The sequence below is a fragment of the Electrophorus electricus genome, chromosome 14, assembly GCF_013358815.1.
Source record: "Electrophorus electricus isolate fEleEle1 chromosome 14, fEleEle1.pri, whole genome shotgun sequence".
Lineage (NCBI taxonomy): Eukaryota > Metazoa > Chordata > Actinopteri > Gymnotiformes > Gymnotidae > Electrophorus > Electrophorus electricus.
This window is the reverse complement of record NC_049548.1, coordinates 3,150,001-3,167,059: the sequence shown is the minus strand read 5'-3', so window position 1 is coordinate 3,167,059 and position 17,059 is coordinate 3,150,001. Positions and strand designations below refer to the sequence as shown.

General features: G+C 53.4%; 1 protein-coding gene across 1 annotated transcript in view; it reads right to left on the bottom strand.

Annotated features, from left to right (window-relative positions):
- Nucleotides 1–966: 966 nt before the first annotated feature.
- The window catches only part of trrap (transformation/transcription domain-associated protein), a 58,451-nt gene continuing 42,358 nt past the window's right edge, over nucleotides 967–17,059 (bottom strand). The window contains 13 exon segments of the mRNA XM_035533224.1: nucleotides 967–2,523; nucleotides 2,646–2,840; nucleotides 3,936–4,139; nucleotides 4,245–4,429; nucleotides 6,515–6,732; nucleotides 6,946–7,171; nucleotides 9,787–10,048; nucleotides 10,786–10,905; nucleotides 10,907–10,986; nucleotides 11,142–11,232; nucleotides 13,052–13,213; nucleotides 14,654–14,855; nucleotides 16,492–16,592. Coding sequence (XP_035389117.1) covers nucleotides 2,239–2,523; nucleotides 2,646–2,840; nucleotides 3,936–4,139; nucleotides 4,245–4,429; nucleotides 6,515–6,732; nucleotides 6,946–7,171; nucleotides 9,787–10,048; nucleotides 10,786–10,905; nucleotides 10,907–10,986; nucleotides 11,142–11,232; nucleotides 13,052–13,213; nucleotides 14,654–14,855; nucleotides 16,492–16,592 — 2,331 coding nt within the window. The 3' untranslated portion in view covers nucleotides 967–2,238.

Below are 17,059 nucleotides of genomic sequence, written 5' to 3'. Positions count from 1 at the left end.
GAGAAGTTATCATAAAGCTGATTTGAAAAGTGAACTTGACTGGTCTGTAAGCTTTAAAACTAATCCTTCACTTCAAATCACTTTTCATCAGTATCAACTGATCTTTCATTTGAACTAATTAAAACACCTCCGTGCAATTGCAGGCTGCAGACAGATGAGGTCACGGAGGATCCCGTATCTCTAGTGACGCCGGTCCAGGCAGACCGAGACCGAGCAGTGCTTCTGCCAATCACAAGGCCTGTTGTCCCAAAGGGGCTCCATCAATCAACTCTTTTACGCTATCAGACTGGACATCTTCAGGCTAGGGATACACACCAGGACTGTGGATGGGACTTTCTCTCCCACTCTTTACACTCGTCCGGAGGACCTTTTGAGTGAAGTCGGTGTAGCAGCAGTGGGGACTGCAGTGCAGATATTCCACCAGAAGAGCCATTTTGCTTTGGTCACGGAGCGATAGCTACAGCCCATCTCTGACGCAAGGAGGCTATAGGCGGGCGTGAGGTTCCGTGCCTGCACAGCTACGGGGTTCCACGGCTGCAGTCTGTATTTGCGAGCAAAATAAGACAGGCGAGTCGGCGAAGCGAGGAGGAGGGAGGCCCAGAAACAGCCTTTCAGAGCTTCTCAGGGCTTGACGTGGGAGAAGGCCAAGGAAGGTGCAGGAGGCAGGGCATGGAGAGAAGACCCTGGGCGACAGACCGGCATGGCGGAGGGACAGAAGAGGCATCAGGGCATCTCAGTCCACCACACAGAGGTGGGCACTTCTGTAGGCTCCACCCACGCCATGGCTGGATGTGACCACCTGCGTATGCTCCACCCACCCAACAGTTCAAGGTCACCATTTCCGCAGACTCCACTCACGCAGCAGCAATCAGCCACACGCGTCATGAGTTCATACAACAGAGCAGAGAAATGGCGCAATGTAGTGGTCAGCCATAAACTGATGGATGAACCTTTGGTTAGTCTTTTTTTAAAAAGAGCATTTTATTAAAACAAAATGCATATTTACATTGCTCAGTAACAATCCTTGGATTTGTACATTTGCGTGTACCATTACAAAATGCAGGGGCATGTACAAAAAGGAGTCTAGGCATACCAGTAATATAGAAACACAACAGGAGGGCACCGTCCAAAAAAAGGCAGAGTCCGGAAACTTAAAAGTAGCGAACGATGACATCATCCTTCATCCTGTGTTTGGCTGCTGTGGCTGGTATTCTGAAAGACCAAGCTGGCCAGTTTGTCGTCTGCGGAAAATGGAAAACCAGCCTTTGAGGCCATTGCTTATTGCTAACAGGGAAGTGTGCTTTGCCTTCACAGAATAAATACAGCGCCTGACAGCAGCCTGCCAATCAGCAGACAGGATCACAGATTCTGGGCTTTGACAGTAGTGCAGACAGAGTAAAGCACAAAAATAGCCACTATAGGACTCCGACTAAATAAACCAACCGAAACGTACACGATACAGCGGTGGAAACGGAGAGGTAAAGTGACAATATCCACACGATGTACAGAAAAAAGACAAAAAGGTACAAACGAAGCACTACCTATTCATGTTTTATAAAGATTTTTCATCATAAACGATAGTAGTGATAAACTACAAAATAAAATGAAGCTGAACACTGCTTAAACACATGACCAACCATCAGATCCAAAACAATAACTCCCTTTTTTTTTAATGAGAGTTGGAATTGCTCGGGGAGGTATGGCGCTAACGTCACAGAGCACGTTGCATAAACTCTGCTAGGATTTTGCCCTCACTGACTGGGAGTAAATAAAAAGGCAGCAGAACCGCAGAAGTTTGGTTTTTTTCGGGCTGTGTCCGAGTCTCTGCAATATTACACCAAACATGGTAGGCGGCCCAACAAAAGCGCGCGGCCAAGCACGACCGCGTAAACAATAGCCTTTATCTGCCCGAGAACAAAGCTGCATTTAAATGCTGTGGGAAACTCTCTCCCAGAAGCCCGCTACTGACATCAATAACAGAAATCACCATAGTACACATCTAAAGTAACGACTGACCTCCCCCGGTTAGGTTGTTTTTTTTGTTTTGTTTTTTTTTTGTTTTTTTGGGTTTTTTTAAACATTATTTTCTCACACTCTCCAAAAAAGCCCTGCTCGTTCACGTTAACAGCAGTATTTTTTTTTTCCCCCAGATATGCCACTTGGACACGTTAGACCCTGATGTTGAACCAAATGTCTTCACAGTGACGACTTTAGAGACACGTGAGGGGTTTCTGGGACCTAAAGCCAGGGGTGCCAGGCAGGGTCCATGCGACACAGATTGTCCAGGCTGTTGGCGGCGGCCACCAGCGTGTTGACTTTGCTCTCGCCTCCTTCGAACTGGGCCAGGCTGTGTAGGCGCGTCACGATGGCCGTCGCGGCCTTCTGCACTAGCGAGACTAGCTGCTGACTGTCCATGTTCTCTGGCTGCCCGGCTGGGGACAGTGGCATGGAGGTGTCCTCCTGGGTCTTCTTGTGCCAGGCGATGATCTCGTCCCGCAACACGGCCTTCAGGATGCCGTCGACCTGTGGGAATGGGAAAGCCGGTGAGGGTGGGTGGGGTCGATGAATTAAACACAACGCGTCCCTCGTCCTGAACGTAAATACAGACCGTACCATTTTCTATAGTGGGGAAAAGTGGGCGGTACCTTAAAGTTGGGCTGGGCGAAACAGCGGGCCACGGCGATCATGGAGGCCGTGAGGGGCCCCGACACGCCGATGGTGGTGAGGAACTCCGATATGTTTGGCGTCAGGCGGAAGGGAACCGGCCGGTTGGCATCCAGGTCACCGGTGGCGTCGTTGATGTCGAAGCGGAAGTAGGAGACATTGAGCTTCCCCGTGTCCTAGTAAAGAGGAGACATTTAAGACGGACATCCACGAGGTGGCGTCTCAAAGCGGCGGACACCCGATAAAACCCCGCACAGAATGCCCACCAACCAGGCTTCAGCAGAAAGCTGCAAGTTTTCCCACGGGCAAACAACAAATGCCACGACTCAACCCTCAGAAAATCTTCACACGGAGCCCGTGAAACACGAGATGAACTCCATAGCAACGGGCTCAAGGATACCACCTTTGATGTCTGAGCAGTGCCGGAGGCCGTCAGGCCAGTACGACTGAATTCGCACAGGGCACGTGTGCGATGGAGGAAGCTAAAGTCACTGATCGCATGTTCAGGGTCCTTGTGGAGCGTTTCAGAGATGAGGCACTTATTCCAGAAAGGGAAAAATGGACAGATGTTTTTGCATCTAAGGCCAGCGAGGAGGTAAAGGGCGTGGGAGAACACGAAACAAGACGCGCATGGTGCAAGAGTCCCTTAAAAAACTCACACACCACCATTACTACTGTTCAGTTATTATTAATGTCTATAATGCCTAAATGAGCAAGTACTGGAATATTTTTCCAATATTTTCCAAAACAAAAAACTAGGGAAAAAAAAAATTCCTAAGAAGTCTCACTATGCACGTCAGCCAATGCAGAAGCCGCAAAGCAAATCACAGACAAAGCAGTTTCCCAGAATCGGGAAGTGGACAGAAGTGTGTGTAGCACTGCTCTCGGCCAGCCAGCATGGCTCTAATCTCCACAGAGCGGGAAACGCAGCGAGGGGCCTTAACGCTGCTGCTTAGCTGCCCGTCCCCCTGCCTGTTACGGGAGAGACCGATTAGGACGACGCGCTCTAATAAAGACGTCCAGACGCACACACCACTCTGAGGAAGGGGGAGGAGCTCCTTAATGCCCCGGGGCAGATGCGCAGCGCTCGATGGTGCAGCAGGGTGCCCCAGACCTCAGACCCATCGCATTCGCTCCTCACCTCGACAACCTAACGGCATCCATAACCGGCAGCTTTCTGAGAGGAAGTCCGGTGCCACCTTGCCCTCGGCTATTAAAACGGCAGTTCTTTTAAACGGGAGCCTTTCGCACGGGGGTGGGGTGGGACTTACTTGAGCGATCTGCAGCATCTCGGGGTTGAGGCGGTTCAGGTGCAGCATGAACTCGGCCAGGCCGACGAGGGCCAGCTGGATGGTGAACATCTTACGGAAGGTCCAGTAGTCGGTGGCGTTGGGGAAGGTGTGTAGGGCCCACTCTTTCAGCATGCTGCGCGGGACCATGTTACCCTGCACCTCCTTCAGGATGTCCCGCAACACCTGTGCCCACACACACGCGAAGAGAAACCGTCAGGGCCGTTTTCCGACTACGTCGAGCCAGCGTGTGCCGGTAGACAGCATGCAGGGGGGGTGTGGGCCCCGTACCTGATGGCTGGCCTGCGTGCCTCTGGCCTGCACTGTGGCGAGCCGGTCGTAGTAGCGGGAGATGGGGTTGTCGTGCTCGATGCCTTTCTTGGCACAGCGCTGCTTGTAGATCTCCACCAGGGAGAGAGACGCCGGGTTGTCCTCCACCAGACGCATCTGCGGGGACACGGCCACCACCCTGGGGACTGGAGGCACAACACTGGGTCATCAGGACGCGGTAACCGTGGCCAGCACAGCTACACTCCATAACAGACACGATATGGCCAAAAACATGTAGAGACAACTCGCCCAATTGCTACGTTCAGGAATCTAAGCCACACCCATTGCTAACAAGTGTATAAATCAAGCACGTGGCTACGCAGTTCCCAGAGACAAACGTTAGTAGGCCTTACTGAAGAATTTATGTAGGCACAGTCATAGGATGTACCACAGGTCAGTTCACAAACTTCAGGCCCTGCTGGCTCTGCCGCTCAACTGCAGCTACTACTGCTGTGAAGTGCTCAATGGGGGGGGGGGGGGGGGGGGGGGGGGGGGGGTGGGGGTACTAAGTGCCAAAGTGCATAACGCGCTAAACCACCTACGCTTTATTACACGCCCGAATCCAAGATCAGTATGCGCAATGCCGTCAGAGCATAAAGTAGACCACCACTAGTCTCCGAGCCGCGGAAACGTGTTCCGGAGTAATGAATCACGCTGGGTTTGGTAGCTAGATACCAGGAAAACGCCACCCGCCAGAAGGCACAATGCCAACAGTGGTTTGGAAGAACGACAGCACTGTGGGGCGGTCTTTTCTGGTTTTGAACTAGCCGCTTAGTTCCAGTGAAGGACGAAGCTAATTCTACAGCACACTAAGACTTTTTAGACAATTATATGCTTGCAACTTTGTGGCTACAGTTTGGGGAAGGCCCTTTCCTGTTCCAACATGACCATGAGATCCCTGAAGACATGGCGTTTGAGGTGGTGGAATTCCCGGAGGCCAACCTCAACCCCACCGAACACACATGGGATGAATTGAAACCCGTGTGTCCAACATCAGTGCTTGGCTTCACGGAGGCTCTTTTGAATGAACGGTCTTAAATTTCCCAGGGACGCACTCCCAAATTTCGGAGTAGAACAGCAGAAGCTGTTCGGGGGAGGGAGGGAGGGCGTTGCCGACAGTTTTGGCACGGGACGACCCACCAGCTCGAAAAGGTGTGATCGGTTGTCCACATACCTTTGGCTGAACAGTGTACAAGGATAAAGGCTGAACCGCGTTCCAACAAAAGGACCTGCACGATGCATTAGCAAGGTGATACATTTCACGGCATACGGAAGTACGGGCTGTGAAACTCTCCAATGTCGCTGAACCTGCGTGGGACTCGAGCCCAGGCTTTAAACACGTCCAGGAAACCGCCCCTGTCGATACCATCGTCCCATTTACACAGCGAGCGAACTGAGACTGTGCAATTCCCCAGTCATGTCATTTTTAGACAAAAGCACCGCGTAGCAGAGAGCGGCAGTGAGCACGCCCCGAGAGAGCCCGGGAGAGCGGCTCTAATGCGCCGCAGGAACGCGTTTGTTCGAGAAGGACAAATAAATCATTAAGAAATACTAGGAAAAGGCAGCTCGAACCAAGATAAACGCAGGGGCGGGCCGCCGCTCGGCCGCCTCTGCGCTCTTCGGGCGAAGCGGTCTAGTTAGGAGCAAGAAAGAAAAGACGGAAACATTATTATGCAAAAGGAAAACGGGCGAGCCATTAAAAGCAGGGAGAGCGCCGCCCTTGACCGCCGAACCTGGCAAGTCTCGCGGCGAACGCATCCATCGTGAGAAGGATGATTTCGTCTGTGCTCGGGCCTTTTCCACCGGGAGGCCAGAGAGCAGTTTCTTATTCATTCTCTCCCCTTGCCGTGGAACCAGGCTGCGCCGTTACTGCAGCAGCAGAACCTGGGACGCGTCACGCTCTCACGCGTCTCCACCCCTCCTCCCAAACCCTGCCCACACCCGCCCAGCAACTAGGCCATTTAGTCGGGCTGCGAATAGCGGGGCCAAGTTCAAAACGTACATGTCTGGAACGCAAGTGGTCAGTCCTAAACTTAGATGTGTGTATTCTTGGAAGGTCTGACGCTACGTTATCGTGCAGCGCTGCTCAGCTGAGCTTCCGGTCAGGCTAAAAGGACTATAAGGAAAAAAAAGTCACGTGTCTCACATATACTCTACACCCAATAATCAAACACCAGAGTGAACACTTCAGCCTGGCGTGGCCGAACACGGTTCGCGGTCAGCAGATGTACCTGTAAAGAACAGGTGTCTCTTGGTGGTCTCCTTCCTCTTTTCCAGGCAGGGGTTGAGAAGACGCAGAAGCTGCAGCACGCGCTCCTCCCGGCGAGACTCCGTCAGGCAGGCGTCGTTCATCACCAGGTACGGGTAGATCTTTCCGTTGTGCCCGCGGATGTAGAGGCGACGGGCAGCCGTGTTGTGCTTCTGGACGATCTCCACGCGCGGCATGAACCTGCAGGGGGCACAACGCCCAATGGGTTAATAGCTGCAGGGGGGAGTTAGTCACAACAGCAGGAAGTCAAGTCAACAGGTATGGGGGGGGGGGGGGACCCACTTCCTGAAAACATCCTTCAGTCAGTAAGAGTTTGTGTGTGCGTGTGAGTGATCGAGAGTGAGTGAGAGTGAGAGTGTGTAAGAGAGAAGCGGGCATGTAATCTTTCTTCACCTGGCTATTTTGATGTAATAGTGTGTGGGCTTTGGCATGAGGAACTCTCCTGGGATCTCCACCTCGGCTGTCTGGGCCGAGAAGTTGCTAAGGAAACGGCACTTCTCCTCAATCAGGAAGAACTTGGGCAGCTGCTTGGTCTTGGCCTCCAGGATCTTGATCCATTTCTTCAGCTTGGAGATGAGGTTGTGCAGCTTCATAGAGCCCGGAACGCTGAAATCGAAGTCTGCAGAGATGTGGCAGACAGCGACAGATGGGGACAAAGAGGAGACATTGACAGTTCAGAAAAGATTACAAAGGAAGGAGAGGAACACAGACAGGAAGAGAGTGAGGAGTGAAGGAGGATTGGTAAAGGGGATATATGAGAGACAGAGAGAGAGAGACAGAGAGAGAGAGAGAGATCGATTATTTATGGAACAGTGGCAGTGTTCTTCCTTGGACGCTGATCGTGTGATGTCAGGGCAGAGAACATAATGGGACACCTAGAAGGAAGTGAAAGGGTTAAACGCGTACATCAGCTTCTAAATGATGCTGTCCACACAGCAGACAAGGCTGGTGTGGGAGGGGCCCAATTCCAGACCTCGGACACCTGCATCCAGCAGGTCAACACCCGCGCCGCCATCAACGTTCCGCCGCGCCCTGCTTGTAACGTCGGCAAACACGGCCAGGAAAAGGGCTTGCCATTTCATTTCAGCTCCGTATTTTGTAGAACGCACCTGGACTGTCAACATCCCAGGCGGGAGGCGGCACCCCCTCCCGCGTGTCTGTTTGGTCAGGGCGGGTAGAATTCCGAGTGCCTGCGGAGCTGGATCAGTCGTCTCCGCGTACAGCTACTCAGCTACGGCTGCTGGAATACCGATAGAGCTGTTAAGAGAGCGCACGCTTCCCCCACGACACACACCACGGTGCTGGCGGGCTCCGGCACATTTGGTATTGGGAGCAAACTGGCGTGAGAAACAGGAGGCGGCTTCCACCCGGACGCCTGCCTAAACTCCAGATGATGCAGCCTATAACGGCGGCCTTGCCGAGGGCCCCCCCAGCTGCTGAGATTTCTCAGAGTGGCGTTAAGGATATTAAAATAAAAGGACAGAAGAGTGAGGATTATAAAGGATGTTGGATTACAAACGATAATGTGGCCAGTGAACGGGACTGATCACAAGGCAGCGGAGCTCTTTCCAATCTGCCTTTGAGCCGAGTTTTTAGGACCGTTTCACGTCGGCCCCGTGTTTCCTAACAAACAGGTGGCTTACGAGAGCTAGTGCTGAATCATCATGCAGGTGTGTGTGTGTGCGTGGAGGTACAACATGCACACGAGACCTAGTGCTGAATCATCTTGCGGGGGGAGGGTGTGTGTGTGTGTGTGTGTGTGTACGTGTGTGTGTGTGTGTGTGTGTGTGTGTGTGTACGCATAAGCCACATGGAGCAGTGGTTCAGGTCGTGCCCACAGGTCTGCTGGGCCCCTGACACGCAGACACCGAAGAGAGATGGACGTTTCCTCTACCAAATAAAGGGGGTGGACGCCATCCCTGCCGAGTGAATGCAGGTGACTGAGGGAGCAGAGACCAGCCCCACCCACCCCGCGGCCCTGGGCCGTCCGTGCATCTCCACGGTTACAGCTTAGCCGCAGCAATGTATATTTCATAACCCCCAGCTCGGCACGCAACATTACTTTTTTCACAAAGCTAGAGAGTGCGATTCTTAAACAGCGGCGGCGGACGGTAATGGCCGTGGCGCGGTTTATCGCCGAATGATGGATGGAACGCAGACACGGCGGGGCGGGGGATCCAAGAGGAAGAGACGAGCCGAATTAATTGAATTGCGCCTGATGTGCACACGCACCGTCTGTCAGTCTGCGAAGACAACAAAACATGCAAATGGCGTAGCTGTGATTGGATTAAAGGGTTTCACTTGCCAAATGATGTGTGGTGCGACTGAGTGAATAAACTTGAGTATTTGCTCAGGCGAATAAACACACCCACCCACACTACTATTTATGTATCTGGGAACTCATGGCTCAACACCAGTGTGACGCTAGGCACTTGATCCTCTTATAGTCCCTCAGGACACACACACACACACACACGTTTGGACAGCTCTGGGTCATGGCTAAGAGGAGTGCTAGGAGGTTACTTTTTTGTGATGTGAAGAAAAGAAAAAAACAAAACAAAACTCCACCTTTCGGCACAGCAAAGGCATTTGCCATTCAGGATTTAAAGACAAACACTACGGTTGCTATGGTTTCCATTTCCACAAAGTGGTAATCATTTAACTAACATTTGGCACAAACAAACCTGTGTGGCCACTTTGATTCTGTAGATATCTATAGGTGAGTATAGGTCAGAGAAGCAAACTAGACGTAGAAGACATGTGGTGCCAAGTTAACCCTCCAACCCCAGCCTCTTCCCACACACACACACACACCCTGTACACATCCACCCTCACCCTAGAAATTTAATCACATGGTTCACAGCTCCAATTGTCTCCTGAGCCAGTGAGGCAGGCTGGGTGTAGAGGCGCGTGGTTAACACAGCGCAGGAGCTGCTGGCTGGATGAGATACTTAAAGGAGACTCATAAACATCTCCCACCACGCCCCCCCAAACACGCCGCATCCCTGTGATTGAGTGAGCCACAGTTCATTTCCATATATAGCCGCGGTAATCGGCGTTCGTACTGGAGACAGAAGGTGATCGATGCCGGCTTTTACAGTTACTGCTTCAGAGCTTCATGACTTAAGGCCTCTTCTCCTGCACTGGAGCTCTGATGCCATCATTTTCATTAATGGAGTGCTCTCGAAGCGGGCACAGCAGGACGGCGTGGGACGTGCGTGCGGGGGTTCTGACCTGTGGTGAACTGGCCCTTCATCTTCTGGAACACGGGGTCCTGGGCAGTGGCCTGGGCTCGGCGGGCCAGCGACTCCGAGGCGGCACTGGAGAACATGGTGGACACGTTGGAGACGTTCTCCAGGCCCACGCCGAACGTGCTCACCAGCTTCTTCACAAAGTTGAGCGTGTGCGGCGTGATCTTGGCGTCCGACACGGCGCCGCTCTTCTCGAACGCCACCGAGTGGCACTTGGCCAGACCCTGCTGGAGCTGCCGCAGAACCTGAGGAGGAGGAAGAAGGCGGGAGAGGAAGAGTGGGCCGCTTAAGCCAGGGGTCTCGGACACGGCTCCCGCGCCATTCGGTTTAACGTCCCCAAAAACGAACACAAACGTGTTCACTGCTCTGCCCCCGCGACACATGATAAACAGCCACGTCTGCTGCACGCTCCCGGACCCACCGACCCGCTGCCCCCACCACCGTCTGCCAGGTGCGGGACAGTGTCCCGCAGGACGACGTGTCTACCTCTCCCCTGTCTCTGCCTGTGCCGGTCCAGCACCGACGCATCGGTGCATCTGCCTCTGTCAGGTGCAGCCTGTCGCTCGCCATGGCCATCGATCACGACGCGGTGCGCCGATTAGCATCGGAACAGACGGCTCCCCGAGCAGCGGAGAGCCACTTTTTTGCATCGGCGCGCACGGCCCAGACACCCGGGTCAGCTTTCGGCCGGGGCAACGAGACCTCTGAACACGGCCTGGTAGAGGCTGGGACTCAAGAACCCTCGTTCAAAGGAGGAATTCGTGCTCGACGTGCATTCTGAATGGAGCGGGCAGTGCAGCGCTCGGGCCGCCAGCAACTAAACCGCTCAGATGCAGAGCGGCGAGATTGAAGTTTTCCTGCAGACTTCTGCAAAATGTGCCGATCTTCAAAATCGTTATGTCCCGAATACGGAGTTCCTCCATCACGCGGCTCACGATGGCCTGCGCGAGAGAGCCCGAACGCGCGCGGCGGTGCTACTCACCTCCTCATGCCAGTTCTCTCTGAACCACACCATCTGGTCGACGATGCCCTCCAGCGAGGAAAGCAGGGTGGGGTGCAGCTCCCGCTGCATGTGCATGATGCGACTGCAGCGCCACATGGGGGGCCGTGGCCCTGATGGGTCCCGGGTCCGACGCAGAGTGACTCTGAGACCCCACCGAACTCGGCTGCTGCTGGCCTGAGTCTGGGGAGGACGTACACACAGACAGGTGGGGAGGATAAGAAACAGCACATGCACACGCACAAGCACAAACACAAACGCACGCACGCGCACAAACACGCGCGCACGCACACAAACACACACACACACACACACACACACTCACACGGTGAACTCACCACTCTTATACCTCTCTCTCTGCTCGATCTTCAGTGTGAGGTAGAGCGTCCGGATGGGGAAGTACACGGCTTGTGGGTAGACTCGCCCCACCTGAGGAGCAGATGCAGATCAGGCACGAGATCGTCCCCGCGCGAGCCAAAGCGTAGCTGCGCCAGGGTGCCACTGACATGTTTTCAAACCGCTACGTGATAGGACAGACTCTCGGAAAAATGAAACCGCCACGAGATGGACAAACGTCAAGGGCAGATTAAACGCGCGCCCGGATCTGCCGCTCGCTAACAGCCTGTCAAGCGTGGACAGAGCCTTTTCCAGCACGGATCCGCCGTGCCCTTGAACAGGCTTAGCGGGCGCTAGGCCCGTTTATCGCTGCCGTGCACCTGAGCGCAGCATCTGCAGGCGCGGCTCAAGACTTAAACCCGCTGTGCTCCGCGCACCGAGGGGCTGAGGCACGTCCCAACTGTTCCAGTCCCGTCTTGCGCCGCGTGGCCCCACGTCCTGTTCGGGGTTCATACTTCGCCTTCGCACCCCCTCCCCACCACGGCCCGCCCGAGGCGTGAGCCGGCAGAGGAGGTGGATGAGAGGAAGCGCATCATCTCCAGCATTCCCGGGAACAACAGTGGGCCATTAAGGGCAGACACCGGATCCGTGGTGGGGTCACATCCAGGGTCAGCTTGAGCCTTTAGGCGTAAAAAGAAACCAGCAGGCCAGCTTGTACATAGAAGGCAAGGCAACTGTGACCAAGAGCCCACCGCTAAGAGCTTGTTAAGTAGCACATTAAAAATGAAACAGGAGAAAGGCTAAGAGATCAACCCTATAATTGGAGATGCAGGCCGTCATATTTTAGAGTGCTTGTGTGTGTGCGTGTGTGTAAGTAAATGTGTTAGGTTGTCTTTGCTTCTGTTTCATCTGCAAGAACCCCATGCCTCACGGTCATCAATTTTTTACCAGGTGTTTTTAAAAGCTCCCGCCAACCAGAGCTGCCACTAAATAATTCAGAGCCCTGAGTTGGGGGCGCTCCATTCACTGGAGATTTCCCTCCAACACAGTTTCTTTCTCCACAGCCCATCACTCGCCCATCCCCCAAATCAGCACTGCGCAGTGACACAGCTCCAGATCACACTCGGGGGGTAGGAACGACCCTTCGTGGTTGGACGAGCGGTGTCGACTCTTAATTGAGATGCCGGCACGCAAACATTTCCATTTCATTTGGTGCTTATCGGTTTAAGTGGCCTTAATCTCCCGGCAAAGGCTTCTCGACATGCCAGAGCGTCTGAGTTAAAATTGGGAGATTAGAAGAGTCACCGTATTGGCATACGCGCCTGTGAGTGGAGTGGGGGGGGGGCAGTCGAATGCTAAAACGCCCGGACACAGGCAGAGGAAGTCTCACTGGCAATCTCTTCAGGTGGGTTAAGAGCTCGGCTGTTTCGGTCAACACCCAGGGGCCACTGGCCTGCTCTTTGAAGTTGAGGTGCTTTATAAATAGCTCAGAAATCACACTCAAACAAAGAAGGGAAATTACTCCCTCAAGTTAATTTGCGTCTCTGTTCCTGCAGGTTCCGAACGTTTAATATTAACTCAACAATAACAGTTTGCATAAATAATTACCGGGCGGAAGAAAGGCAATAAAATGATGAATTTGATAAATTGAATTTGCAGGTGCTGCCGCTCCGTTTGGAAAGAACAAAAGAAATGAAATCTCGATTAGTTCTGTGATGTGCGTGTACACGGACGGGCATCGCGATATGGCGAAGTTCGAACACCTGCAAGCACCGGTACGCGCGCAATTTTTAAAACAACCAACCGATAAAAATGTTTTTAAAAAGCCCGTTCTGTTCCGGTTTCACACAGCGAGGCGAACGGAGGGAGCGCGGCACACCGAGGCCCGTCGGCGGATGACGGAGGTGCTCACCTGGCTGATGAGGTTGAGGAGAGGTTTGCCTTCGGAGCCCACCAGGCACGTGAGTAGCTGGGGGATCCAGGCCAGCCACTGGATGGGCGGCACGCCGATGCAGTACTTGTCTACTGCATCCGCCAGCGTGTTCTTGTCGTCGAAGCTCAGTAGCCAGAGCACCTGGGAGGGGCGGAGAGAAGGGGGGAGGGGCCATGAAGACGAGGGTGTCCCGGAAGCACAGAAGCACCCCCGTCTGTGATCCCGAGGTCACCACTGACGCTGGAACCACGAAAGTGTCCCTAAGGAAGGAACCAGTTGGCTGTCTAACGGAGGCCCATTCGTGCGCCTCGCTCAAGCGCACGCCCCGGTGAATCACCTTCACAGCGGCGCTCCAATCTCGTCCATGTTCCGGTCGGAACAGGCGAGACGCGCTCTCGGCTCCGTGAAGCGGGCTTTGGCCTAACGGCTCGTGGAATTGCTGATGTCATCTTGCTCCGACGTGAACCCCCAACACCTCCAACCGCTTAGCAGAAGCTCCGGGAAACAGCAGACAGGGGTGGAGCTGGGGGCCAGCAGGTGAGCTTCCACCCTCGGAGGGCCTGATGGAGACGTTAACCGCTGACCCCCACCACGAGCTGCCCAGGCCACACAGCTTGTGGGTAATTGCTGCTAATCGCTGAGCATCTATTCTCATTCATCACCTCTAAACTGTGCCAGCAGCTTCATGCAGCAGGCACTCTGGCCCATAATCCCACCGCCTGCCCTCCGCAGAGCACTCCTGGTCCAGCAACACGGTGCTAGCCCGTAAGCACGCGACCATGTTCATCACTCGCGCATAACCGATAATAATATAACTGCAGCCTTTATCCACGGTCCATCTCTCCCGATTTCGACTGGGATCGCGCGCCAGCGGACGGACCTCCTGTTTGCGGGAGACTCGGGAGAACGGCCAGCGGTGGAGCGCTCCACTGATAAAGCAAGTCTCAGCGACGCGAGGCTAAAAATCACATCACTAGAGTTCTTGCTCTGTTCAGAGTTTTACTCCGGTGGAAACATTTAAAAAGGAACCAAACTCTAAATCGAGACCTCTGGATGTAGTAGCTGCTGGCCACTAGAGACTCGAGATTGGGCGACAGCCCGGCGAGGTGAAAGAGCAGTGCTACGAGGGAGGATAGCCTCTCTCCTGACCCACCGAGAGCAGAACACACAGTGTTTTATTGATTGACTGAGGCAAGCATCTCCACGTTGGGAGGTGGTACAGGGAGACCGTGGAGAGCTGGTTAGATTGGACTGACAAGGGTGGAATGAAACTCTTAACCTCTGGGTGCCGGTGGGAGACCCCGGCAAGGCCTGCAGGGTTGGGAGTAATTGTAACAGCGTGGGGTCGCGGGGGTCTAAAGTCAGAACGGACATTTAAACCATGTAAGAGAACAACAAGATCACTGCAATTGATGGTCTACACAAGCGGTGAGGAATCTTACTGTTCTGTGGATAGAGCGGAAATCAAAAAGTCTTGGGAACAATTCCAGAACAGTCCGAAGTTGGTAGGACTGAAGTGGAATTAGGGAGAAGGAAAGAGAGAATGATGAAGTCTAAGGACAGCAAGTTCAGGGCTCCCACCTTGGCCAGGTACTTGCGGGACTTGCTCTCGTTTTGGTGGCGGCAGGCGTGGAGGTAGCAGGTGATGGCCGACACGCCCAGGTGCAGCTGGCGCTCCTTCACGAAGATGTTCTCCAGGTAGTCGCCCCACATGGCCCAGGCCTTCACCAGTACGTCGTGCATCTGCACGGCCGCCGAGAAGGCCTTGTTGGCCTCCTCTGACCTGCGCGACGGGGCGGGAGGGAATTAAGGTATTAAAGGATGAATCGGCGTGGATAGAATGAGGATCAGAAGGCAAACTTTGCCGTGAGTTACAGTTACAGTGTGATTGCCGTGTGCAGAATTGCAATGTAATCAATGAAAGCTGTTAAATGACTCAAAACGCTAAATAGGAAACTGCGCAAAAGACCTGCATATACACAGTAATATTACGACCTGTGTGGACATGTACCAGTATTAAATTTTTTAAAAAGGCATTTCATTACACCGGGAAGAGATGGGCTTGGTATACTCTGTTACAACAACCTGCCTAAAACCAGCAGACATCTCACAAATATTGGAAGACGGAGGCAGACATTTTCTTTCCTAATCCATTCTGTTGCTGTGAGCATGTCTCCCCAGTGGTTCCACCTTTCACGAGTCCGTTGCGACGCTCGTAAAAGTCACTCAGAAGAGACCAGCGGCGGCGTAAAGGAGCTTCAGTAGCAGTGCTTAACCGCCTGGTCGTCTGCCCCAACTTACAGCGGACCTGCGCCCACAGCCTCTTTTAATGGGAGAGGTTAATGAGCACGCCACGTGCAACCAGACTGGGTTTCATCACGATGGGAACCATGGGAGCCCAGATCCACTGAAGCATTCGCGGCATTCTGGACACTCGCCATGTGCATCCCCACACACACATGCGCGCGCGTGCTCCGAGTTGGCACCAGGAGCCTAGCAATTCCCACTGCTTCGTGAAGTGCCGAAGGCCTCCCTCTTCCACTAGTGTTTCTTTATCAAATCCCCTGTTAATATTCGGAGTGTGAACATGCGATGATTACATTAAGCCCTGCTGAGGCTGGGGAAAGTTCTGCTGATCCCAGAGATTCCACAAATTGCCAGCGAGTTAATTATTCGGCGCTGGGTGTTTAATAAGCCATCCCGGCTGAGCGGTGCCCTCGAGGGTCGCCGTCATTTCACCCGCGACGAGGGCGCATATGGGCAGAGCACATGGAGACCAACACCTCAAGAGAACCACGGGACACGGATGCAGTAACACGGACACGCCACTAGAAGAGCAGACCCAGTTCTTCAGAAGTCCAAATAACCACAAATGTTAATCTTGTACTTATGGTAAATGCCCCAACTACAACACGCCGAGGACTCGAAAAGAACATCCAAAACGTCTCCCCATACGAGTTTGACCAGCGGTGTCGATCACCGTCCGAGAGGCCAGAGCCATTATCTCCGGCCTCGAATGCAGAATGGAAGGTTAATTACTCATCATCTACTCGGATTGGCTGTTAACGACTGCTTTGGCCTCATTATTGGCCTAATGGTTTAGGAGTGATCGTTAGTCAGGAAAAATAGAAACGGCTGTTTATCTGTCTTCCGCATAATGCCTCTTCTCCGGGAACGTTTGTTTTAAGAGATTGCGCTTTTAATGGCCGAGCTGCCTCTCGGCCCACCAGCCTGACGCTCCAATGTCGATATGAACTGGACCCAAAGTTAGCGAAACACCACATAAAGAAGCAGCGCGTGCCGCATCAATTAAAGAAAGAAAGAGAAAGTGAAGCAGAGAGTTCGAAGAAACGGGGCAGAAGGTGGCAGGCGATTGGAGAGCACGCGAGGAGCTTCAAAGGGGGGGAAGCGGCCCGTACTTATTGATCTGGGCCAGGAACATGCCCTTGAGAGCGTAGAACTCCGCCGTCATCTCCTTGGTGAAGTACTTCAGATTGGTGGACTCTATCACCTCCAGCCCCTGAGAACACAGAGAACATAGATCAGAACGTTTCAAAATATTACGTTCAAGGTTAAGAAAATTAATTCAGCAGTAACTCATTGGTTGCCGAACACTTGATACCCAATGTAGGGACGAATTTTTAAAAATTCAGTTGGCTCGTCACCCTGTAGGTTCTGGGGTGGGGGGGTGACTTTGAGGGGGGCTCGGCTAACATGCAGCAGCCGGCTGATGAAGGAAAGGAGATGCGAGCCAGGTACCGCAGCGCAGGGGACAGCCTCTCTTATTAGATCCAGTGGCACCTTAATGACCCACTCGGCGTGTCTGGACCCATTAATCAGGTTTAAGGGGCCGTCCGGGCTGGACCTTCCCCGCGCAAACCCCCTCCTCCTCGGGGCTAACTGACAGCGGCATGCCGACTCCTTCCCCAAGTATGAGAGAAGGAGCCTTATTTGGATTAGGAGCCTTGTTAAAACCAAAAGTGCAAG